The 27,929-nt window shown below is 35.5% G+C and overlaps 1 protein-coding gene across 1 annotated transcript in view; it reads right to left on the bottom strand.

The window, feature by feature from the left end:
* The window catches only part of ADGRA1 (adhesion G protein-coupled receptor A1), a 252,358-nt gene that overhangs the window by 122,029 nt on the left and 102,400 nt on the right, over positions 1-27,929 (bottom strand). Inside the window, exons 5-7 of the mRNA XM_054637084.2 lie at positions 25,686-25,757; positions 24,768-24,931; positions 9,004-9,217 (exon numbers count right to left, since the gene is read on the bottom strand). Of these exons, the coding sequence (XP_054493059.2) occupies positions 9,004-9,217; positions 24,768-24,931; positions 25,686-25,757 (450 nt within the window). The remainder of the gene's footprint in view (positions 1-9,003; positions 9,218-24,767; positions 24,932-25,685; positions 25,758-27,929) is intronic.

Genomic DNA, 27,929 nt, shown 5'->3' with positions numbered 1-27,929 from the left:
TATTTCAGCTTACTATAAATTTAGAATTAATCAGTATGCTGATAAATAAATATAAAGGGTACATATTCCATTTATTTAAACTGCTGAAATGTGTTCTGATGTAAATGTATCTGCTGCTTAACAGGTCTCCCCTCAGTAGATGAAGTTTCCTAGACTCAGAGACAAATATTTACTGATACACCAGCCTTGTTTCTGATACAAATGCAATACTTGAACACTGGTTCAAATTATCTCAAAAGACAAGAAATTCCTCACATTCACACTTTTAATCTTCTATTGCCCTTTCTTCAGATGGTGATAAAAAACAAGCCAGAATAGGTTTATGCAATATAGTGCCTAGATCATGAAATTGTCTTCTGAATTGCCATCTGGCCACTGTAAATGATGCATTCATTTATATTCCTCTTGGAATATTTTGATAGCAAGCCCAATGGTGAAACTGTTCATTTACTTACCATCTGGATATGACAAATGATAAATTGATCTTATATCTCTGGAGAATTTGGGGAACTGAATTTAAAAAAAAAATATCTTTTAGTACTCAAAAAAAGCAGTCAGCTTGATCCTTTAGCATTCTCTCTGCTTATAATCCTTGGAGACTTTGACTTCACAGTCCTGGCAGACCAGAAGGAAGGGGTGGGCCTTTCCTGGTTATAGAATTTTAAAACCCTATATCACAAAGTTTTCTAGTAGGTCAGTTACATAGTTTAAGTCTTGGCATGGTTGCATAAGCACGCCCAGAGGCTCTCACTCATAGTCAAAAGGCATTCTTGATCTCTCTTGGCAATGGCAACAAGTCTTGGATAAAGGCAAGAACTCTCCCATAACCTGAGAACGTGGCAGGACTCTGATTTAGGAGCTTGACAAAACCTCAAAAGAATTAATAGAGGATGGCTCCTTTGGCTGTATTCTTTCCTTGACTATCCCATCTCACAGGATCTAATAAACATCGGGCCACAAGTGCCAACAATTTTGCCCCAGCTATGCAGCTTTCCTAAGGATGGAATATGAGTCAACAAGCATTCCTACGCCCTCTGCATTAGCAACCACATCCCACTCCTCAGCAGTATGACAGTTGCCACTTTTCAAGGAAATTTCAACTTTCAGGATGAGAAGAAATGGCCTCAAGTTGCACCAGGGGGAAGGTTTAGATCAGATATTATGAAAAGGGTGGTCCTGCATTGGAACAGGTTGCCCAGCAGAACTGTGGAATCATCTCCCAGAAAGTGTTCAAAATACCATGTGGATGCAGCACCTGGGGATGTGGTTTAATGCTAAATACTTGGCCTTGATGATCTTAGAGGATTTTTCAAACCATAACAATTCTGTGACATTCTATGATGATAAAATTAAGTCAGATATTCATGAGATGGTATCAAGGCTAATTGAATAGGAAGACTGCTGCCTGATGAGAAAAGAATGACTATCAGGCTTTTCTCAACTTTCTCTTTGAAATTACAGTGACCCTCTCATTAAAAACATTTAAAAGAGGAAAGAGAATATACATGATTCTTTTTCGTACTGGGAAATTTCATGCATGGTAGAATTTCTTTTTACAAATGTGATGATTGACATATTGAAAAATTAATTAAAATGTACAGCTGATGCAATTGCATGAAAAAGTTGTTCTGATATTCAACTGAAGCCCGTGGCATTTGTCATTACAAAGAGAGGAACCATAATACACACGGAAGCCATAGTCATGTAATCAAGTAACCTATGACAATAGAGTTCTATTTGAGGCATAGTTTTGCATTGCTACAGCTATGCATAACTAATTAGACAATCAGAAGTAGGTCTCATTATGCAAAGTTACTCAGCCATGTCCTGAAGAAGTACTATAGCGACATTTACTGTACGCCCCAGCAGTCATCTGCATGCCAGGAAACAAAGTAACAAATAAAGAAGGGACTTTAACACCATGCTTTGATTGGCTTTCCACAAGAAATACTTTCAAGTCTGACTTGAGTTTCTGTAAGATTTAGGAAGAACCAATTGGTCTTCCAGCAGGAAAATAAAAATTATTTACTCTAACTCAGGAGACATTTAGGTTTTCTCATATTCTTCTTCAGACAGATAAATAGCTAATGTGTTCCCACAGTTCAGGCAGAAGGTCTGCACAACATGCCTCCAACCCATACCACCTTAAATTATTAATACTAACATGCAATTTAAAAAATGAGTGTTGGTCTCCAGAGTACAGTGCTGCTCGCAATACAGCCTTTCACAGGGGACATAAGGTTAAAACATGGAAAATGAAGAGAGAATCTGTAAATCAAGGCACTTGTCTGAACTCAAATTGCTAGTCTGATCTCTCTGACAAAATTAGTTATTTACCCTTGAAAGAAACAGCTTTAGAAGGCTGATGGCCTTTGAAGTAGACTTGTGTCCAGGCAACAGCGAGAAAAAAAGGAAGATGAAAGTTGGTATTCATTTTATGCAAGATGTCTAGCAAGTATTTTCAGGTGTAATCAATTTCTCATACACAGAGGTAATGCAATACACATCTTTTTTTTTTTTTCTTTTGATTGCATATAAAGACAAAGCTTAACTTACCATTTAATACCATCTGTGGGTACCCAAGAAATGTTATGTGCTATAACATACTTTTTTCTATAGTTTAACTATCAGCTAATTTGTTCACATTCTAGAAACATGACAAGAGTTGGAAAGGACCTAGATTTAATAACAATATACTAACAGAAAAAAAACCATAACAACAGAGGGACAAAATCACAACAGACCAAATAAAAATCTACTTCAAAAAAAATTAATTTTACAATTTCAAATTATTTGTCAAATGCATATTACTTTGACATGATACAAATGCAGAAATAAATTATGTAATGAACATTTTATGGGCTGATTGATATATTAGGGTTAGAATACTGACCTGTTTTACTTGCCCACTTGGAAGAAATTTGGAAAGATCTAAAAAGAAGGTAGGACAGCAGTTTCCTATGTAAGAACTTCAGGAAAGATGTCTATTCTTTCTCAGTATTTGGTGTCTCTCTTACAGTGTAAACTTTATTTTGTAATGGCCAGGAGCCACTCAAGCACAATACCATAAACAATTAAATATAGTGGGGGCTTTATCCTGCAGGGAGATAAGGGAGGGGAGAGGAGCTATTTTCATGGAATTCCAGCATATTAATGGGAATATGCCCTACAATACATTCTCAATGTTGAGCAGATTGAAATATATGAAAATTAAAAAGTAATTCAGTTGTTGTTTTAATATTTCTATCAAGTGTTTCTTTGTAGAAATTGTTTGCTTCGCCAGTGTTTAGGGTGGTTTACCTGGCACTGGATTCTGGATGTATGCCATAAATGCTCTGATATGCTCACATTTGGTTCACAGATTTACAAACTACTGCCTAGACTCAGAGAAAATGCATAATTCTATCTAACACTGATGTTGACAGGAAAAGTACTTTAGAAAAAGCCAGCCCTGAGATGTTGACTCCCAACTGCTGCTACAGTGCAGCATGTCCTCAGCTGTGTAGCTGCAGCTGTTTGAAGAGCCACATTAAAATCATTCTGGCCTTAAAAAGTCAAAGCAAAACCCTCTGATTCTCCCTTGTGGGGGATAAAGCATCAATTTTTGTTCTTACTACTGAACATTTCAGAGTTGTGGCTGGATAGACCCATATATAGCTGCTGGATATAAGCAGAGATGGAAACGAGAGGTGAAAATTTAGTGCAAGGCATCTTAATCTGGTCTCAACACCAAAGAAAGTATATTTTTGTATCAATCTTCAAGGACCCCATCAAAATGGTTTTATAGTTCTGACTAACTATATTTCTAGGGTATTTTAATTCTAGCAGCCAAAATACTTTTTTTTTTTTTTTTTGTGAAAATACCTATTTTTCAGTCATGTTTCAATAAGCACTTACCCAAATTAAGCCTGCAGGTTTTATGATACAACTCTTAGGTAGTGGTCTATTACTTTAATGACAGAAGATATCATGGTTGCTGCTTTTGCTTTTCATTGTATCAGCCTCTCCACAGGTTATATTTTAAAATATTCCCCACACCGATTAGTAATAAAACTGTCATTGATTTTATTCAGGTAATTGAAATATTTTTAGATAAAAGACCTAAGTTTAATTAATCTTCCAAATTAATTCACAAGAAGGTACTCTTAATCTCACATTATGAAATCCTTACCCTGGGCATTTAATAATATTCTGCAATAATTTAAAATATTATCTTCCTATCTGATATAAGAAAAGACTGCTGGTGCAGTCACATCTGTCAGTAGTTCTTTTCTGCCTCCAGTGCCTGAACTGAATTGTATACCATTGCCTACAGGGTTTAAAGTGACCTCAAAATAATACAGAAATATTGATTTACAATTTAAACTGTTATTTTGCTTCATTTGTTTCCTAACTCCTTGACAGCTAAAGGTCAAACTGGGTCAATTAGGTAAAGCAAAAAATATCAGCACTGAACAATTTCTGCTTATCTCCCTGGATTTCTTAGTGTGACCCATAGCAGCCCATCTCCAAAATACTCGTGCAGCAGAACACAAAGGGATTATAAAATATCTGCATTTCTGAATCAAGTTACTTGGATTTGTTCTAATCTTGTTAATCTTGTGCCATCTCCAATATTCTTCCATGATTTGGTACATATCTGAACTTTCAGTCAAGTGTCCAACCTACCAACATCCTTATCAGGGATTTTCAGACTGTTTTTTTAACTAGGACCAGTTCAAACCACTGCTGCTTGCTTCATGTCCTTTCGAGATGCATTCCTGCCCAAACTGTTAACAAAGTTTAGGGATCATCTCGGTCATTACATGCCTTGAATTTCTGCCTTTCACACAGAGGTCCTGGAAGCATTTTGTTCTTTGTTATAGGAAGTGTCTGCCTGTATCTCAAACTTGCAATGATACCACCGGTCTACTCATGGAATCAATTTCCTTTCTCTAATCATATCTTAAATAATCTTTATACTTCTAGTGAAACTGCCTCAATCAAGCTCCTAATTCTTTACTAATACATGCAGTGATAATTTCAAACAGTAAAAAAGTATTAATTGGACTCAACCTCCTGTTTGGATAACGTTAATTATGATCAAAAGTTTCAAACCACAACATTCAATATGTTTGAAATTTTTTTGTACCTTCGCTATTACAAGTGGATCCTGATTTGAAATTCTGCCTTTCTTCTGCACATTTTTGAGATTTTCACATAATCATATACCTCTCATCTCAAACACTACTATTTATTTCATTATGCACTTGTCAGTGGCTACTGTCACAATGTAAAGAAGCACTTAGACGATTTTTAACAGATTCTTAAGCTTAATATTTTTTTAAAATTAAAAACTCCCACAAAATAAAGTGGCTTTGTCAACCATTTTTAGAAGACTGAGATACTTAGCACAGAGTATAATAGAAAACACAATTTTCAGGGGATCGAAATTCAGTCCTAAGAAACTGTATTTCCAGTGGCAAATTCATCTACACAACAAAAATTACACCTGAAAATAACTTTTGATCCTAGCACCTGTTAGCCTAGGTTTAGTTGAGAGCATGTTGGTTTCTCCAGCTGCAGCTCTCCTTTTTATGGATTCTTAACTTTTTTCACAGTTTAATGTTTTCAGAAGGAGCCCTCATGGACTGTAATGGTCCCAGAGCAGCTATTACAGCTGTCAGGGCATAAGCACTGTTAAACACTCTACACAAGTATTTGCAGACTAGAAATAAAAAGACTTCCAAATTGTCATTATATTCTTTGTGGTAAATTAAGAAACTTCTTGAAAATTAAAGTATCTCCGCCACTGTGGAGTTTCTTGGTTCATAGAACTACAATAGTTTCTTTTTCTGGTTTCATGTTCTAATAACTGTCCTGCTAGCTTCTCCAAACACTGAAAGGGAAGAGTGAGGGAGCTGGGAAAGATGCCGTGCTGCAGAGAATCCTACATGAGCTTCCTTCTATGTGGTTTCAGGGATATCAGAGAACCAGAATGTGGTGAGTTAGAATTGCTGCTTATTATTGAACTGATATAATATTCCAGGCTAAAGAAATGAGGCTGCCTTCATGGAAGCACCATTAACAAATTCAGCTAGATCCATTCACAAATGATAGGAAATTAGTCCCACATCATATGTATATTTTCATATATGACTATGACATTTATACACAAGCATAATGACAGAAGATTAAACACCAGCAAAATCAAATATTATTATCATTGGCAAGAAATGATAAATGCAAGCTAGCAGCAGAATTGAAAACACCTTTTCAAGATCTCCTGTAAGGGAATACTCCTTGCCAAGAAAAATGTCACAGACCGGAATACAGTTCAAAACTTTAGTTTAATTATTGTAACAAAAATATTTATTTTAGTTTATTCTGCCTTATCATAGGAGACAAAAAATACACATTTGGATATTTTATCCTTCTACTGTGCCAGTTAATAAAACAGAAGGGTTTAACATTATATTTGTGTTGTAAATCAACGTCCAGAAATATCTGGAATTACCCAATAAAATAACCACCTAAAAATGTTTGAATAAGCAGCTTTTGGAACATGACTACACCTCTTTGTTCAAAACCAGCTATAGAAATCTTTAAATTGCTAAGTAGCACAGGCCAAAGTCTGTCCTTTAGTGCAATTACAGAAAGCCACAGAGAGTGGACATTTGGTGTAAAGACTAGGTATGCAAAGGCAAAATATGATACTGTAAGAACTGATTTCAAGTTACCTTTATTTTTAGTCCAAATCATATACTTAACATTTGATAGCCTCAGGGAGGCATAGTCTTTCTGATGTTTCAGTGCCTTTTACAACCAATGATTTATCCTTAAGAACTATCACAAATTAGTATGTAATAGCATGTAACTAGCACACTAATACATGCTATTGTAACATTTAACAAGCATGCTATTATATATTATTTCAATTTTTTATGATAATTATATAAATTAGAATATAATATACTTGGTCATAAAGATGGGATTAACATTAAGAAATGCTAAAGATACATGGCACAACATGGCAAATCTTTTCTTATTTTCAACAATACATGTCTTTACCTTTTAAAAAATTGACTTTAAAATAGTACAGTTTTTAAAAGTAGGTTTGAAAGTATATCTTTAATAGGTTAATTCTGATCAGCACCTAGATCACAGCAGAGGCACAGCTGCTTGAATGTTAGCATTTTTGGCTGGATAAGGATTATGCTCTATGGTCAATGCCCTTCTATCTTACAAAGTGTCATGTATAATGCAAATAAATGAGGAATTAAAATGTTGAATGCTTTTCAACAGCTGTTTAAGGACTTAGGGTTTTATTCAAAAATATTTTTTCTTATTTTAACAGTCTTTATCACATAACTTAGCAAGTCAGATTATTTTTCCAGTCTATAACAGCAAATGTGATGATGTACTTAAAGAACATTTTTTCTGAATAGATGTGCATATTGCACATTCAGAATGGATGTGCATATTGCACATGTGCATTCTGCACCATCAGCATCAAGGTCACCTATTAAATGGCACAGTAAACGAGATAGGCAGGAGATCAACCATCCTTATTAAAATATGCTATGGTAGACAAAGGTTTTTATTTTACAGTCTGGCAAAAAAGAAGTAATGTAAGGTAAAATCAGTCAAGCTACTTACACCTTTTTAAAAAAAGATAGCTATTTTGGAAACAATTTTAGACTATTTATTTTAGCTTATTACTACGCTTTAAAAATTACTTATACAGTGCAAAATATAATTCAGTTGAAAAACATAATGAGGTGATTAACAGCATGTATTTTAATTTTGATATAATGGAAATAGGAAGAACATGCTTTAATTTAAGTGACTTGGCAGTTATATAATAGCTCATGCACGTGGCATTACTGCACTAATTGGTCTAATAGTCCTTTTCATTGGTATTAGAAGAAAGGCAGGAGCTCTGAGAATGGGTCAGATCTATGCCTCTAGATCTAAGGGACTCCACAAGGGGTCGAATAATCAGTGGGTAGATGAAATTAATAAAGCCAAAAGTCCCCAGTGGACAGGATTTAATTTGACTCCCTTCATAACTTCTATTTGATAGTTCAAGAAGCATTTCAGGTCAATTATATTAATAGAAACTGTTTGAGTGAAAAGATGTTAATGATTATCCAGAGCTAATTAGCATAGTTATTTTCACTCCATCTTCTACAAAGAGAAAGGCAGAACATGCACACAGAATCAGACTCTCTTTTTGATCAGTGATGGAAACTGGCAGAGGACAAAAGGATGTGTGCAACAACTTAGCAGCTTTTAGTGACAAGCCAATACTCTGTGATGAAACCCAAAAATAAACACTGAAATTTATAATTTATTAAATAATGTTTAACAGGAAAACTGAAGCAAAACTGGAACATTACAGTCACTGCCAAATTTTAGTTTTTGCTTCTTTTATAGAAGCCTACTCTGCTTCATTCCTCTTGCACTTTTCACATCAGCAAATGCATCTGTAGATCTCTGTATCTCAAGCACACAGGCACAGAGATGGTAGAAGTCACAGAAAACCGAGAAATATTTAATAAGAAACAAAAATGAGATTACTTAACTAAAGAATATGGGATCTAGTATATTGGAACCTGCAAAAACTAATCAAAGTATTTATTTTCAATTGATAGTTCTTCATAGGTCCATCATTTATGGTGGATGGTGTCATGAAGAAGCAGTTTGGCTATAAGTCACTCATATGTTCTGAAGCTTTTCTTCTTTTCTTGCTTTTTTATATTTCCTCGCATGGTTTATTGTATAAGAAACTATTTTTATCTGGTTCAAACCCATATCTGATCAAATCTGGATACTTAGACTCAAAAAGTACAATTTTGAATCACAGCCACGAAAAATCTCTACCTCTGTGCTCAGATTCAAGCACACAATTGAGTTGCTTCAAATTAAACAACTCCTGGTGTTTTAATGAGGCTTGTTGCAAGCGTCAGATCTGTCCCCCTTGCCTGCAAGCCTGACTATGCCAAGAGGTGTGTGTGTTACCGTGTGATCAGGCAGCAGTCATGGATGATGCTGTCCTCCACGAAGATGCCGCTCTCCTCGTCGGTTTCGATCAGGCGCCCCGCATGGTACCACTGCACCTGGGTGCTGTTGTCCACGTAAGTTGCAGTGCACTGGAAGGGCAGGCGGTCTCCATGGAAAACCACTTGTCTTTGTGATGGGATCAGCTCGAAGAGAGGAAGTTCCAGAGGCCCAGCTGCAGGGAACACAAAATAAATATAGGAAAACAAAGTCACAATTAATTCCTCTCTTATGAATATTGTAACATGAACTAGTTGTATACCATTCTAGCTTCTTATATCTTCACGTGAAAATTTAGACATACTAGATATGACCCACTGCAGTCGGATCACGTTGTGAGTTCTAGAGATCACTTTTTTCCCACTGGTGTGAGCCCAGATAAACACAGGATTACCAGAATATCTACAGAAAATGAGTTTCATGAAACAAGTCACAGTATGCTTGAGGTTGGAAGGAATCTTTTGAGATGCTCCAACCCAGCCTCCTTCTCAAGGCAGGTTGCTTTACTATACAAGTGTACAGAATAAAAAAGTGTCTTCCAATTAGAGAAAAAAATACAGCTATTAATATAGGTTCAGTTAACATTTACAAGACCACTTCACTGTCAGTAGAGGAAATGCCCACTTTGTTTCAGAACAAAACTTACCGTCTCTATAGAGCCTAAGCTGCTTCATATGCCTGGAATTTGGATAATAATAAGACTAACAATAGTTAAACTTTCCTCTTAAGTTCAACTGTCCCCATGACTTTTCATTTCCCATTCCTTCTGCCAATTCCACAAGTCATCTCTACTCTCTAGATAATTACTTAACATTAAATATTTATCTAAGTAGCTCTTTTTATCTATTTAAAGATGAATACTTTTTACCATATTTTCAAATGAACTTTATCTCTCGAAGCTTTCTCCCAGAAACACCCCAATAATGAGAATACTGCACATTCTAAGCAGGTTATTACAAAAACCAGCTGTTGTAATCACAAATCCAAATGCCCAAACACAGTTTAAAAAAAATGCAAATAAGGAAGATATGTACATTTTTGGCCCTGATGAAAGTCTGCTATTTAACAGATTTGAGAGTGATTGAAGGTTATTTTCCTCAGTCCTAAATTCCCATGAACATCGTGCACAACAGCTCCTACAATAGAGCCTTTTCACCTCATGCTCCAACAGCAAATCAATTCACTGAGCCTGGATTGCTTTTTAACCTCAATCTGCAATCTCACCTTAGACAAAAGACCTATAGTCCTGCACCTTGGTTATCATTCTACCTTGATGAGGAAAGAGAACTTTAAAGCTAGATCTTATCCCTTCTTCTTCTTCTTCTGTTTTCATTTAAAGGCCTCTCATCATCAATATCAATCCATCCTACAGAGTTGTCAGCTGAAAGGTCACCCTTCCACCATTTGCACCACTAGTAACTACCTCAAACATCTATTTTTCTGACAAGTACCTTTTTTTTTTCCATTTCACTGCTTGCCATTTTATCTTCCTTAAACTTGCTCCTCAAAATCCTCCGTTGCCCATAACAAATACAGATGAACTTAGCCATGCCTATCCAGGTTGCAAGCCATAATCACTGGTTCTACAGCTGCTAAAATTTGTGGACAGCCAATAGCGTTCTTCCTCTTACTCAGCATTCCACCCTAACACATTTCTTTATGTCATTCAGGTGCTGTCTTTGGAACTCTTAAATTGTGAGAAGTTGTACTTACAAACCCAGCTTTGGGCCTTTGTTACTATTTTGTTAAACAGTACATTCATCACCTGTTTTGAGTAAACAGTGAGAGGGATCACTTCTACTTTTATGCAAAGAAGAATGCTGGCCAGCACAGCATGCAGAATTGGTACAAGTGAATACGTGCTACTTCTGTTTGGGAGAAGCACACAGAGGATTAGGGGACTAGCTGCTCTCTACTGAAATGTTTTAAGTCTGCTTTGACTATAAAGTGCAGCCTTCAGAAAGCACTCCTTACCAGTGCACACATCCTGTAATTTACCTTTTGATTGCACCTGTTATATGGAGACAATGATGTGGTACTAAAAATTCCTTGAAATATACACAGTATTTTTATGACTTTTGGCTTCTAATTAAGAGAAGAGAAGGTAAACTAGATTAATGCCTCATTCCTAATAGCTGCAGCCTTGGTCCCAGTCATTTATATTAAATGTCTTTAACTAGCAGATAGCAAGAATCTCTGTCTCCAAAATGTTGTGATTTTTGTGTTGCCTTATGAAGTCAATTATGGAATATAAGTAAATATATGGAACACAAATTTATCCATAAATTAATTAAATGGCTACCAAAACGTAGAAAAATTAAGCACACTGTGACACGTACAACAGCAATAGATGTTACTCACAGAAATAAAATATTTCTTATTGATACAGTACTTTTTAACTGAGGACGTTGTATCTGGTCGAATGGTTTTGGTCATGCAGTGAGTGCCACATTGTGCTGTGAGGCTATGAAGTAGGAAGAGTATGAACTAGAATATCAATATCTTTAAGTCAAGTAAAATAACCTGCTGAGCATATGGATGAAGTGTAACACTATCACTCTGAATTTATCTCTGTCTTGAGTGTTGGTGTCCAAGGCTCCCCCATAACCCCTTCTATTGTTCAGCCTTGGGGATCACCACACCCAGAAATGCAGTGGGAATGAGGTGCTCTCTACAGGTTTGGTCGATTAATGATCAAAGTGAATGAAAACTTTACTTCAGCCTGTCAAAAAATTATCAGTCCTATCAACAGTTGCTAGGATATCCTCCTGACCAACTTTGAGAATGTACCTATTTGGGTTGGCCAAATTGACAAATAATGCTAAAAACTCATTTTCAAATTAAAAATAATAAAATTTCTATGGATTATAACATTTGCAGACCATGGAAGGTAAACATAAGTACTCCTGGAAAACATCTGCTTTTAATCTCTGTGATGTCTACACAAAAACATTAATACCAGAGCTAATCTTCAGTTGTTTTCCAGGGATAGTAATGATTTAAATGTCTGAGGCTGGTTCTGCAACCATTACTCATGCAGAAGTTCCAGCTGACTTCTGTGACACAGCTCACAGTTATGAGGATTAATCACACCAAGAAGAGTTTCAGAATTACGACCAATACCCTTTATCCCAAATGGCCAAAAAATTATTGTACTTACATCAGCATCAGCTGGAAATACTTACTTTAAATCCATAATCCAACAATCTTTCAAATTCAGAATAAAAGTATCTATTAATGCTGTATGCACATTTTCACGTTTGACTTTGAGAATAAATGAAGAAGTAAGAAATTCTTAAAGTATTTGGAATTATTTTGGTATTGATTTGACAGCACTTTAAATATAACAGCTCTGGCAAGCATAACCCTATAGAATTGATTTTTTTCTTTGATTATGTGGGTAATAAAGACTAAATCAGGATTACTAAATATATATAATCTCTGATGTTCATATTTATGCATGTGTGTGCATGTACGGCAGACACAACAGCCTCATAAAATCAAAATGTTTACTATTGTGTGTTGAGAAGGGAGGGAGCAATTTACAGGGATCTCATTTGCTTTTACACACTTGAAAAATATTCCAAGATGCTCCTTCCAAGACAATTCACTGTGCTGCCCTCGATCTCGGAGCCAGCACCCCTATCTGCAAATGAGAGGTGTGACTCCCCTCAGGCATTCAGATCAAGAGCTGATGGAGTGTTTTACAGTCTTTACCTGTCTTGTCTCTCCAGTCAGCACTAAACCATGATTGCAGCAGAGCACCACAGGAATCACTGATTGCAGCATGAATCTAAAGGTCTAACCCATCATTACAGTAATTACATCTTTTTCGTTATCTTTCACTTCTCAGCAGAAAAGGGTTTTGTTGACTGAAGGCCAGACTCTCTGTGCCATCTAGTCTTGTATTTCAGATTAGATCTAGACTAGAATACTGAGGACATACAGAGAAGGAATCAGGTTACACAAAAACCACTGAATTAATATGATCACTTGTGTCTTTTTGAAATAGAGTACACCCCTGCATATTTTAATGCATGCAGTGTGCCAAGATGTTGAAAAAGAAAATAGAAATTATTTTTAAAATATTAGCAAAAATAGAAAAATAGCAAGGTGCACTGAAGCTCTATGGGAATGCTCCAATGCATATGCCCTTAATATATTTAGAGAAGAATTTGCTTCACACATATGTACACACATCATGTATTTTCTGACTTTCCATACAATTCATTTCTTGAGATTTTAAAAGCATTCCAATTTTCTATCTAATTTTGGCCTTCTATTTTGTTTTACAAGTTGTAAAGGAGAAGAGTACAAAGGAAATACTGTTGTTTCTTCACATACATGGAACAAAAATGCTTGTAAAAAAGATGACAAAGTGCATCTTTACCCATATTTCAGTTACATTTTTAAGTACCATATTACTATCTTTAGGTAATATTCACTTCCAATGAGTGCACACTACTGTCTTCTGGGGGAATGACTAAAAGCAAACCTGTATGTACAAAACCTGGCCCATGCAACAGATCTGTCTAAACACTACAGAAGCTTGACTAGGTATTAGCCAACATGAGCAGCACAAGGTAGTGGACAAACTGTCCTACCTCCAGCCAGCTTTGTCGCATTTCCTGCTGCATAACCTTTAATCCGGGCAGCTCAGCTCAACAGCTGCTAAGGGCATAAACCTGTACTACACCAGCACCTTCTGCTGTTCAGTCTACCAGAAACAGTTTTCTGCTATACTTTTTCTGGTCCTCATTAACTGGCTTTGTTTGCTATCAACAGTTTTCACACAACCAGAAATAGGAAAACCCACAGGTTTCTCCAGGCTGCCCACGCATCATTTCAGTACTACAGCGCTCACATCTGAGGATATACCTTTGACTTCAGTTTATTGGTAGAAAATTCAGTTTTCTACAGTGTACCACATGCTTCTGGGACAGAAAAAAAGCCAGAGGTTGGCATTTTGCTTCTTGTTAATCACTTGATTTATTGTATCGCCAATGGGCTTTTTATTTGAACTGAGTGTGCCTACAGAGTGCGGCACATCCTGCTGACAAAAGTGTGAGTTAGAGCTCTAATATTTGTATACAGTCTCAGTGGGAAAGAAATGTGCATGGAAAGCACAGTGGGGGAAAGCTGGAAGTGAGGACAAAGCAAAGGAACCAGTCCAAGAAAAAGGACAGATGAAAATGAGGAAAAACAAATTGAAATACATTAGTTAAAATTTTGAATTGCTGACAGTGCAAATTATATCTGATATTTACCAAATGGAACTGGAGAAAAGAGCGTGATCTGAACTGCTCCAAGAGCCAGCTCTGCCAAAAAGGGAGGTGCCGGCACAGCAACGCCAGTTTCTGTGCTGCGAAATTTGCTGGCAGTAACGAAACGTTTGGTGTAGAAGGTCACAGACCACACCACGTGCCAAGGAAGTCAAAAATGAATACAGACTGAGGCCAAGCTTCAGTTTTAATAAAAGCTGTGTCTGGCTCTAATTTCAACATAATATCAAGAAAATACAGATGCCAACATGTATTAAACAACAGAATAAGGTAAGTCTCCTGGGCTTGGAACAAGAAAGCTTTGCATCACATTCATTTACCACTCACTGCAGGGAAAGCAGAGCTTTTGTTCATGTAATAGCTTCTTATTTCCACCAGCTTCATAATGCTGGCATGGCAAGAGATATTCCACACCATTTTATCAGTCCCTTTCCCTCTCATACATGCTTTTCAAACAGGAATATCAAGCAGTGCTTTTGCTTTGGTTGGTTTGTTTTTGGGTTTCTTTTCTTCCCAGCATCTTATAATGAAATTATGGGGTTATGTTTCTTTTGTAATACTAAGTACTGCACTGAAATGGTAGCCACTAACCACAGAGCAAGATTTCTGACATGCATGCTGTTTTACCTAAATCTACAAGATCTTTAATGCAATTTTAGTCCTGCAAACTTCTGTAAAGCCATCAAAGGAGATCAGCAGAAGTAGTACACAGGATTTATCAGACGTTAGATGGACAGTGAGCCCAGGCTGTCACAATCCATTGCTACTCGTGCTGCAGTTACCTGTGTCAGCTGACCTCAGAGAGCTATTCCACAGACACAAAACAAAGGTAAAATTCAGCGCAAATATGCCAAAATGAGCTAAAATCATAGTTTTGAATGAGTCTTCAAAACTCACTTGGATTATATAACTAATCTGATTTATTTACTTAAAATAATTTACAGCTAGATATAAAATAAGAAAGGCTGAGCTGGGGAATGTACAATTCAAGTCTAGTCACTCTTGGCAAATCCAAGTAATACAGGTTTCATCCATCACTCAGCAGATGGATGACATTTCCAGCTATGACAAAGTTATTTAACCTGTCTTTGTCTACTGGAGTTTCCTCCAGATTCCCAAATCCCAGTTAAATTAATTATTCTTTTTTCACCAGTTCTAGGGACTGATGTGTCTTGAGAGGGAGCACCAGAAAAAGCCCTTTGTTATTTACTGACGATAGCAGTGATTTACTTGATAGGAAATCAAGTGGCAGTGAAAAACAGAGGTAACAGGTTTCACTTATTTAATAACAGATTTCATTTATTTAATATAAATGGTAAACACCATAACATTTTAATTTGTAAAATGTTAACAGTTACTTGAAAGATTTCCACAATATGAAACTCAAGGTTCTGTTCCAGTTAAACAATTAAAAAATTGCATTGTCTTGCACAGGCACAGAAATCTAAAAGAATAGGCAAATAGTTTTCACGTCATTGATTTCTTTCCTATCAAATAAAACTGCTGCAACTTTTCAATTTTTTATTTTCAAATGGTCCCAGAACTCTATTTCATTTCAGAGGCTGGGGAGCATTTGATTATTTGCCATATGCTGAAATTGACATATTGACAGCTATGGTAGTGGAAGATTCATCAACACAAATTTCCTCCTGGCACCAGCCAGAAACCCACTGTTAAAAAGCTGATTTTGATTACTCCAATTACCCTTATGGCAACTGAACTGGCTGGCTCATGGCTTTGCATACTCATTACAGCTTGCAGTTAATAAAAATGGCTGAGCAGTGGAAAGGTAAAGCACCCAGCTCTGCAAAATCACAGAATCATAGAATGGTTTGGGCTGGAATAGACCTTTAAATGTCACCTTTAAACTGCCCCCAGAATGAGCAGGGACATTTGCTCAGAGTCCCACCCAACTTGACCTTGAATGCTTCCAGGAGTGGTGCATCTACTTCATCTCTGGGTAGCCCATTGCCAGTGTCTCACCACCCTTATTGTAAAAAAATTTCTTCCTTATATTTAATGTAAATAGATCCTCTTTTAGTTTAAAACCCTTATTCCTAATTCTATTGCTACCGACTCTACTAAGAAGTCTGTCCCCAATTTTCTTATAAACCCTCTCTAGGTACTGAAAGGATGCACTGAGGTCTTGGAACCTTCACCTCTCTACAGCTGAGCAAGCACAACTCCCTCAGCCTTTCCCCACAGGAAAGATGTTCCATGTCCCCAGTCACCCTTGTGGCTCTCCTCTGGATCCACTCCAATAGGTCCAACAGGGATAATCAAATACACTGATTAGCTTTATCTAACTGGGAAGTGCAGTGGTAGCACTCATCTTTCCAAAACTTAAACCTTTTTTATTTTTAAATCATAACTGCACACTCAGATCACAGAAAGATGGTGGCAGGAAGGTCCCAAGAGTGTCAGTGATTGTCCCTAATTGCCCAGAGTCCAGAAGGCTGCATGTGTTCTCATTTATGTCAGAATGTAAAAAAGAGAAAAAGAAAAAAATTCTTAAAAGAAATGCTGAACAAGCGACAGTTCTGTTGAAGTATTACATTTTTCCATTCCAAGCTCCTTTCAGCCCAGCTGATGGTGTCAGAAGCTCTTAACAGCCATTTTTACACAAACATTAAAGAAAGTGCTGTATGTTGACATGGGCTATTAAAAATGTGAAATGCCACTATGGTATAGTCCACTTAAATGAAAGAGAGATTGTTAGGATGAAAGCTTTATAGGGAATTTTCCTATGATAAGAATTAAGATTAATTACAGCAAACCCTAATAAGCATTCTTATTAGACAATTATTAACATAGGTTTGTTTAAAAGCTTATATAATTTTACCTAGAAAAATTTATAGTATAAAATTTAGCCCTAGTGTTTTAATGTTCATGTTACCATAATAAATAAAGAACATATCTTCAGAGATATTCAGTGGATTGTAGGTTTATTTAAAATTGCTTTGTTCATACGCAACTGGCTTTTGAATTGTTCAAGGCCAGGAGTTTGAAGATTAAAATGCCTCATTTCACTGCCATTCTCACTCCACCTTGGTTAAATTTTCCTTCAGTCATTTTGCTTTGTCAAAGACAATGCAGAAAATAAGACACAAGTGTACATTAAAAACCTCTAATGCAGTATATAAGAGTAAACGATGGAAAAAAATCCAAACAACTGGGTACCTTTCCTATATCTAAATCAGTAAGATTTCAGGGATGAAAATTTCTGTTGAACTGAATTTTCATGTGTGAGCACAAATGCAAGAAAATATGTTGTAGTAAAATTTCATCCTGAAATGAACATTTTAATATTTCTGCTATTTCACATTTATAAGATTTAACTGTTACTAATTTTATGCCCTCAATCTTGCAGCAGTGTTCTACACTGCCACTAAAGAAATTAGATAATAATGTTCAAGATTAAATTTAGGGCAACATAATCCATTTCCCCCATTTTGAGACTGATCATATTAGATGACAAATCTAGAATTTGGAGACAAAAGGTTAAAGCATTGTTCATTTCATTCTACCAAATGATAGTATGGAAGCCAACTTTGATTTGCATATGGCCACTTAGCTGTGACATAAAATGAACTTACCCCATGTATCTTTTAAAGACCAAAATATCAGTTATATTATCTGATTTATATACATTCTGTTATTATGAGTATTTTCTTAATAAAGAAAATTTTGAATTGCTTACACTGTAGAACAAAAGTAATTGGAAGAGGATTTAAATACTGCTAATTGTATCACTATCTATATCTTGCAAAAACCTAATCCTGTGAAAGATTATTAGGGTGAATATTCCTATTTTAACATAATTAAACCTACTCATGTGATTAGGCACTCCCTGCAGAATTAGAGCTGAAGTCTTGATCCTGCATATTCTGGAAGACAATGATGCTCTGCATGAATGCAGCAAGCTACCTGTGGACTGCCAAGAAACTGCAGGACTGAAATCTAAATCTGGATAATTAATCCATCATTCTTCCTGCTTGAGGTTTTGAGTTTAGTCAGTTAGTACATCCTGAAACCCCCCCACAGTTCAATATTTACTCTGTGTTAATGCAGTAAGAATGACTTGTAAATTAATAAAGAAATAATTGAAACAATAATCTCAAACCTGTCCCTAAGTTTAAGTTTGTTTTGTGTATGCTGTATGTTCTGTGTACGTTGAAAAAAATAAAGGAAGAAAAAATACTCCTTGGTAATTTTAAGATCGTGGTTTTTCTTGCAATATATTTTACACAGAAAAGGAAACTTTTAACAATAATCTATGTGCAAATATAGATATTTACAATTTTAAGACTTGAATGGGAATGTAGATATTCAATTTTTGGCACCTCATGAAAAAAGGAATTTCAAATCTCACTTCTTTACCATATCCCTAACACAAGATAGTTGACAGCATTCTTAAAAACTGACATAGATCAAGGCTGATTGTATTCCGTTGACTTCAGCTTAAATTTAAATGTTGAAAAAGTTCATTCAAAGACAGAATTCCCCAGTACCTAGGTTTTTTTCCCCTCTTCAGCATTTTAAAAGTACATATTTCTTTCAAAGTTCTTACTATGGGACAGTGGATATCCACTTACTCTGCTAGGAATGATGGGGAAACAATGTGCAATTACATCAGGTAAAATTATAAAGACATTTCAACAAGTACAGCATCTAAAACAACACTATTCCATCATTGCTGAGAAAGCATTTAAAGCCACACTCTTTTAACAATCTATGTCAAGGAAAAAGAAAGCTACTTCAAAAAACTAAAAGTACTTTATAGAGGAAGCATAGAAAAGAAAATGTTCTAGTTTTCCCCAATGGTATTACTATAATTGTTTTAAAATGTCTTAAATGCTTCAAATTTTTTTTGTATTTTAGGTAAGATTGCAAAAAACCCCCAAACTTATAAAAATAGACTAGGGAGCACCATGTGGCCTGAGAGAAATGTACCCTAATGTTCTCCTGATATTTAAGCATGAGAAATGCAGTTTAGAAAATGTGACAGTAGATAGCTAATGAAGAAAGTAGTTCCTTTGCAAGAAATTGAATCTTAAAATGGACAAGAAATCTCTAACAACACAAGTAGCATGAATGCATAAAGCATATAATTGTGTTTTTTTCTTTTTTTGCTTTGCACAAGTTTTAATTTGAACAGGTATGGAGCATCAGAGCAAAAAGCACCTACATTTTAGCCTGACTCTGCTCCTTTGGGGGAACAGATACTCTGATTCTCAGTGAAGTGAAGCAAACTACAAAAGACAAGGTGCTGGTTAAGTACAAACAATTCCCTAACAACTTTATCTCCTCCCATCCGATAAATTATTCACATTTTCTATGAAACATTTAAAGAATTTTATTGCAGAATACAGAAGTCAGAAAAGGATTTACTTCTTTGACTTTTATTCCTCCCTTTGAAGTGTCCATCCTAAGTAGGGAGTCTATCATTCCCCAAACCCCACATTTCAATAATATTTTATGAGTCAGAACTTGCTAATTTAATTCATGAGTTAACAGCTTAAACTAAGGTAGTTTACAGAATTCAGAGACTGAGTAATAATTCAAACACTGTTGGACACTCACAAGTCACAACTATTATCTTCTTTTCTCATCTCTATATTCAATAGGATGGATTTTTATTCTACTGCAGTGTTAACACTTGTCTCAGCAGACAGCCCCATAAGGCATGGCAGCAGCCTCACCATACAGACCCTACACAGACAAAACTCCAGCTCTATTGTGAGTACTCACTTCTTGCCACCCCTGGTGAAAGTCCAAATAGACTACGAAAGCTTTTAGTAAATTATGAACCAACCCAAAGAATTTCTCACTGTAAGTTTGATGTAAATATTTAAGAGTTCTATGGATCACAGCCAACAGGTGACAGAACACACATTCTGGCATAATACATTCTTTCAAAATAATCTACTGGAATAGCCCTTCTGTGCAACACCCTACAGTTGATTTTCATAAATGTGAAGCACACAGAGCAACAATTCAAATCAAGCCTCTGGGTACTCCACCTCTGAAAAACAGGCTCCTGTGACTCAGGAAGCATTTATGGTAGATGAGATGGTACCTATAACCAGATGCTATCTCACCTATGTCAATAAAAGAAAGGAAAATTACTCAGCTGAGATACTTGTAATTTGCTGTTACTTTGTGCTTTTAGAGTTCTATTTCTACCATATTTTCCCCTGAGACTGTGTCCTCAATGAATGTATCTAACATTTGTGCTTATACACGTTTCCTTTACCTTTGAAGTTTCTTTGCTGAGGATGGTATATGGAGAAGATGTATTAATACTAGCTTTGTTAATTGTCTCAATTTCCTAGGTGTAATTATTTCAACAGCATGGGTTTTTCAGAGATGTGCAGACTATAGGTGAATAAATAACCCTGTATCTTAGAACTTATTTTAACTCTTCTCCTACAGTCCTGTGTTGAATCAGCTCAACACAGAAAGAGATTTTCTCCCATTCAATTCAACACAGATAATAAGGAAGTGGGAAACAGAAACATTCAATGCAGAAGCATAATAAAGAGAGAAGCAATAGATTTGTTTCTTCCAAGGAAAAGACCTGTGCATAGCTTTACATCAACACAGAGAAAAAGGGCAAACACAGTTTTTGGGGATTACCTTTAGCCAGCATCTCATATGGAGTTAGATGCAAAGAGCCAGACCAAGCTCTGCTAACATGGCCAGAGAGCCACCCAGGACAGTTCAAGATTGCTTTATGGGGCAAGATGGCTTTATGGGGCAAGATGGCTTTATGGGGCTTTCTGGCAGACTGCCTCACAGCACGGCTCAGACAGGTAAGGACAACTACAGGAAAGATAAAGACAACTACAGAAAAGGTGTCGCGCAGCAGAACGAGCTTGCCTGAAAATGCTGTGATGCACTGATGTGAATGTATGCACAGCAAACCATCTGGCTGAGTGGACACAATCACTTTAAAGCAATGTAGACTCTTCTGTGCATTTGGATTTCCTGAGAATCAAGATGCTGCCTCTAGTTCTTTGAACCTGTCTGCTTTATAGGTCCATGCAACAATATCATGACCAAGATTAGAACAGTAGACCACAGAGACCAGAAAAGCTACTGACACCAAAAAAGAACAAAACTTTTTTACTAACTGCATGAAAAAATCCATCATGATAAAGAATAAAAATGCAATTTATTATGTATTAATGCAATAAAGTCTAAGCAAAAAACCAGATTTCTCAATATCCTTTTATATTTTCTTTTCAAGCAGTTTCTTTTTTAATCAACAGAAGGGAATAATATGTTCTCAATTACTTATTTATAAACATCAGTAGAGCATATATATATATTCAAAACCCAAGATTTTAATTTGTAGGAGATCTGTATGAGAAACAGCACTTTGTCCCAGGAGAATTAGATAATTTTCTTTGTGGTATAAATAAATAAATAAATGTCTTAAGGCACCATAAATTTTTTTCTGTAATTTGACCTTTGCAATATTTTTTTGTAACATTTAGTAAACATTTTCAGCATTTTAGTCAAAACATTTATTTAAATATTATTGATATTATGTCAACTACTTTCTAACCTTTAAATAAAATCTAATTGGAGGAAAAAAGAAAGTCAGCACTTTTGCAAACATTGTTTTGATGAGTCAACGCTTTTTAACAGAAAAGTACTCCATCACAGTTATATGTCAATTGTAATTTGCAGAACAACTGAATTTTTACCTATTCATGCTGTTCCGTAACATCAATACAGTTTTGAGACTGAGAAACTAAATTCTCTTATCTCATTCACCAGTATAAATAATCAATCCAGCTTTAGGAGCAACCTTTCATAATCCCCCTAAGACAAACACACATACGGGTCCTTCCTGAGTGAAGAATTTGGCTTAGAGAATCCATCTCTGCTGGTGATGTGAGCCAGAGAAAATCTCAGACTCCTATCAGACCTCAGTACCTGTACTTAGGAAAATTAAAAATTTATAGCACTTGCATTCAGGAAAATATGATTTTCCTCCTGGAAACTGAATAACCTGTATTTGGAGTCATGGAGAAAGAGTAACGAGGCACTGCATGAAGCCAATTTCACAACAATTTTTCAGAGAGATACTTTGTCCACACCATTATGAATTCACCACAGTCTCTCATCATTAACGCAGAAGACAAGGGCAAAACCATACTTTGTCATCCAACCAGCTTTTCAGCCTTATTTCCAACATTGTGAAGAATTGTTTTATAACCAAACATTTCTGACAGCTGGAGAATTCTGTTAAAGAAGATTTAAGTAGCTCTTAAAAGCTGTTAGCGAAATATGCAAGCAGAACCCTGGGAATTCTAAAACTGTGCAGTTACGTAGCTCCTAAAATCCCCAAAGCAGGTTTTTAACTGTTTCCAGCGGGCAACTTACTACTTTGGCTATCATGAGTAAGTAGATGTGTGAGAAAGATTTGCCAGGAAGAAATCCAAAAGATTATTCTTTTCTCACCCCAACATATAAAATAACCTAAAAAGCTGATGGCAAACTTCTCCTTGTAGCTATTCAGAGACCACATACTTTGACTTCTTGGTTCATTCCCTGAAAAACTCTTTGTCCATTTCTCTCCTATTTTAATTTTTTCCCTTTCGTTCTTCTTTTTTTGCTCATCTTGTCACTGTGATAACTCATAATACCTTTTAGCATGTAGAAGGAAGATCAGTGTCTATAAATGTCTGACAGTATGGATGATGTTCACATAAAGGTGAATTTTTTTAAAATTATTTTAAGTCACTCAATATCTTCTTTAAGAGATGTTTAATTTGATCAACTCCGTGCATATTTTAACACACACATATTATTTATAAATCATCCTCAATAGCTATTATTATTTTGGTGCCAGACAGCCTTCTATTATGCCTAGGCTCAAATTAACTTACTGAAAATGAAATTGCTAAATGTTCTGGGCACTGTGAGCTACCCAGCAGATACTCTGAGCACCATGAAATACCTGGCAGATATTACAGAGCTGGTGGAAGGCTCAGCAATTACAACCACTGTAAAACTCTCTGCAGGTATTGGAAGCAAAGTCAAGCTACTGGCAGTCATTACAGCCCTTGATTGGAAGAAGGAGTGAGAACTAGATGGGCATTATAAATTCTGTATCAAAGGTCTGATAGGGAGTCCTATTAGGAATTAAGAAATTTTGAGAAATTGCTTTCATTCCCTCTGTAGAATTCAGAGATTTATATTCACTTGTTACCTGGGAAATACCAATTAACAGTCCTTAATCACTCTTCTGATCATTCCAGCACTTTTAGAATAACTACTTTTCCTGCTGGGAAATGGAGATGCCCATGCTGGCTCTCTATAAAATGGGAGCTTAATATTTGAAGAACATTGCAGAATTTCAAATGTTTAGCAACAGGCTACTGGAAATGTCTCTGCCTTGCACTCACAAGGTCACATTCCATATTTGCCTCCAGACACCTGTCTGTGTTTCCTTAACAATTCACCTGATGGACCATGTGTAGGTAGTATTCACATCCTTTAACATTTCTTCCAACCTATAAATATCTGTATTTGTTGTTAAAACCAATTCTCTATATCATTCCAGGCAACTTCTGATCTCCCTCCTACTATTAATATGTTTCTTACAATACACATCACCCTTCTTGTGGTTATTAGGAGAAATGTCTGACTCTCCTTTTGTTTGCAAAAGACATTAGCAAAGTCACAATCTCAGCAATTTTCTGTCATTCAAGTATGTCAAAGATTCTGAAATTCATCAACCATGTGTGAAATTAGACTTTTGATTCTGGAACCCACTGGCACCATCTCAGGCAGTGATATTTTCTCTGCAGTGCGATACTTTTAAAAATCTCTGGTTTAATCTGCTCATTGATAGACAAAGCTCAATGTGAAATGAGCTTCCTTTACCTTTTTGCTTTTTCCCTCAGACCACATCTATCATGTTTGTTATGGTGGAAAATATCCACAAAACATTTCACTTCTACATCTTCATACAGAATTCACCTAACTGAAGCTCACTGTAAGAGTTCTGTTCATCCCCAGGAAGCAGTGATAAAAGGTATAGTTACAGGTTGATAAAAAGTACAAGAATTAAATTTGACATCAATATCACTCTTTCAGATACATAACTTGAAAGAAATGTTATACAAACTCAGGTAGGAATCCTCAGTTTAATGAAGAATATAATGTAGAGCTAGCATCATAGTTAAATATTCTTTGTCAAAATTGCATATTACTGAATACATTGCAGAACAGTGATGTTTTTGAGATATGAAATAAGAAATTTCTATTTTTTTCTGTTCTCATTCATTCTCAGGTGTATCTTCTGTGTCAAACATCTGTCAGATTTATTAATTTTTATTTTGGTTTTTTGCATAATTTCTGGGGTTTTGATATTTTCTCTGGATTCCAATTCAGTTTGTAATGCTAAACCAGACTACAACTCACCACATATCAGCTGGTTTTCCTTCAGGTTGTAAAGGGACAGTCCATGTAAAGCACTGGGGTAAGCACAAACTGTTTCCTCTGCTATTCGCACTGAAGCATTTCTGGCCCATTGCAAGACCCATTTCAGGTTACAGTCACAAATCAGTGAATCAGTGTTGAAATGTCTACAAAGGCAAAGAATGAGCACAACTGGTAAATGTGCAGTTTCCATGAACATATTTTCTTCTGCTAGATTCAGATTATCTAATTTAAAAGAGAATTCTAGATTAATGCATAACTATGGATGCATGAATTCAAAGACAGTCTGAGACAACCAATACACATTGTCCCACTGTTTATTACTTTCATAATATTATGCAAAAATTCTGTGTTTGGTTCCAGGACAACATCATTGACTACTGAAATAATTTTGAGTCTGTGTTACTGCAGAAATCATACTATAACATACCTAAATTTACTAAAAACCTCTCTAAGTAGAAACATTCAGTATACACTTTGAAATCTTAGCCAAGTACAATTAATATCAGTAACTGGGATTACTGTTAGCATAATTCCAGGAAAAATGTTTAACATTACTGGTTTTGTGCAATTAGAGGCCTAATAAATTTAATGCATGAAACCATGGAAAAGTATAAGATTTTAAAGTAAAAAGAAAAAAAAAAAGGGATTTTAGTCAGGAGACCAGACTGGGCTAGTCAGGAATGAGGTTGAATTATCAGTGCTATCCATTTTTCTGCAACAGGTAAAGATGGCAGCTCATCAAGAGTGAGCCAGACATGGATAACAAAATACTGCAGATTTTATTTTTAGAATGCATCTCTAGAAACAATCCTGCTTGAATTCATATTCAACTCTGCTATGTTTATTCTAATGTGTTTCTGAAGTACTTCAGATTACAAACAAAAGAATGATACTCACAGGGCTTTCAGAGCTAGCAGCTCAGAAAAAAGTCCATTCATGAGACTTGAAAAAATATTCCCTGACAAATTCCTAGGGAAAAAAGAAAGCAATTTACTGTTAGTCATAACAAATGCAAGAAGAAAAGAAAATTGTTATAGAATATAATTTTCCCAATGCTAATTAAAAAGTTGCTTTCTTGACAATAGTAAAAACATATTTAAATTTGGTGCATTGCCTTTTGGTTTTGGTAGGTGACAGTAATATTTAAATCAATTCACACTTGTTTTATTTTCACAGCAGAAATACATACAATTCACTTGGTCTCATAAAGAGGAACACTTCTACATATTTAAAGAAGAGAATTTGAGAAGAGAATATTCTAGAATTTGAGTGAAAATGTTAATAAAATAATTAGTCAGTGATAAATACTGTATATACAGTGATAAATACTGTATTGTATTTTTATTGTATAGTCAGGATGTCTTCAAGCTAAAGAAACAAAAACAGTGTCTTAATTTAGTAATGTTCCAAAGAATTCAAGCAATTCCTTAAAGCAGTAATGAGTTTTCAAAGTGACTACTCAAACAGTTTTATTACAAAGGACTTTAAACACACCAATTTTTCCCATCCTTAAATTAGTTCATTTCCATTTTAATTACTGCTCTACTCTTTCTTGTCTTGATGGCTGAATGGGTCAGGCTGAATACTTGCAAACAGAGGCAATTCACTTTAACAGAGTTAAACAGTATTGCTCTGCCAGTGCCTTAGTAATACAAAAATTAAATGCTTAATTGTCAAGTAATAATGTCTTTTTCTCTACCCATAAACTTAAAAATTAGCGCATATCCAAGATTAAGATTTCAGAGCATATGAATTACCTACTTATGAAATACTGAGATATGTTCTGTCCAGTGCCTGAACACCATATGTTTGGATTCAAAGTTGGTTACAAAAATTCAGTTATCAGGAAAATTTCAGAATTCCTTTTTACCAAGTGCTGGAATAATTGAGCTCCTGACAGTGACATCAGCAGAAATCCAGCAATTCAACTTTTCATATTCTTCTGACAATGACCTGGTTTGAAGTTTCCATATTACTACTAATAATTAGCAGACTAGGATCACGTTCACAGGGCTGTGTAAATCAAAATGCAACACATTTCTATGTCCAAGAAACATAATTATAATATTTGGATATCCACCACTAGAATTAGATTGTTCTTTAACAAAAATTTCAGAAATCTTCTCAAATCACCCAAATAACTCATGCATTTCTGAGCTGATGCAGCACTCTGTAAATACCTATTTTTTTAGTGCACATAACTTACATTATATATTACAATATTGTCAAATATATACTGTTGTAAAATTTCTCCATTTCAGATATCCCAAACCCCTACTTTAGCTTGATTTAAAAGGGCATTTATTCTAGAAACATCTGTAACACCTCGTTTGCAAATATTTCAAATAAAACAAATTGATTCACTCCAAAGCTCAAAGCACTTACTATGCCATTAACTCACTCCATTAATAGAAAGATGTGCTTTCAGTTTGATCAGAGATAAAACATTTCAGTCTTACTTAGAAAGTCCTAAACTTGTTTTTTCATATACCAATACTTGTGCTTTTCCAGAAATTAATAAAGCACTTCTGTCAAAAGTTTCAATATAAATGACGAATGCCACAAAACAGTCAAAAAGAGTTACATGTGTCAAAGTACCATTTGAGGCAGAATATAGATAGAAGCAGAAATATATGAATATGAAGAATGCTTCCGTCTTAAGAGCAGCATTAAAAAGCAAAAGTCAAATGCAACGATAACAGATTGATCTGTGCAAAAAAAAATAGGCAAAGTGGGATAGGAGGTGTAAAAAATGACATCAGAAATACAGAGAGGGCAGGTTACATTCTGTATTTCCTTATTTGCTGAAATGGGGTCTGTTTGATTAACTGTGTTAGTGTTTTTTATTTGATTTCTGGCACCATACAAAGTGATTAGTTGGTGCAATGACATCAAGTCACACAAGATTTTGCAGTATTATGTTATCACAAAGCTAACTGCTGCTGATGATTCAGAGACAGGATGAAGAGTAAATCAGATATAGTTTAATCAAACAATTGGAAGCAATGATAAAGTTTGGGTTTGAATCTCCAAAGGGAAGAACCAGCAGTAGCTACTTGTTGAAACAGATTTCAGGCTGCAACATTTTGAAACCTGAGAAGATAATTTATGAGGGCCTAAATAAATGAAGTCTGGTATATA

Source organism: Agelaius phoeniceus, chromosome 9 (assembly GCF_051311805.1).
Source record: "Agelaius phoeniceus isolate bAgePho1 chromosome 9, bAgePho1.hap1, whole genome shotgun sequence".
In the NCBI taxonomy this organism is placed as follows: domain Eukaryota; kingdom Metazoa; phylum Chordata; class Aves; order Passeriformes; family Icteridae; genus Agelaius; species Agelaius phoeniceus.
This window is presented reverse-complemented; position numbering and strand designations above follow the sequence as displayed.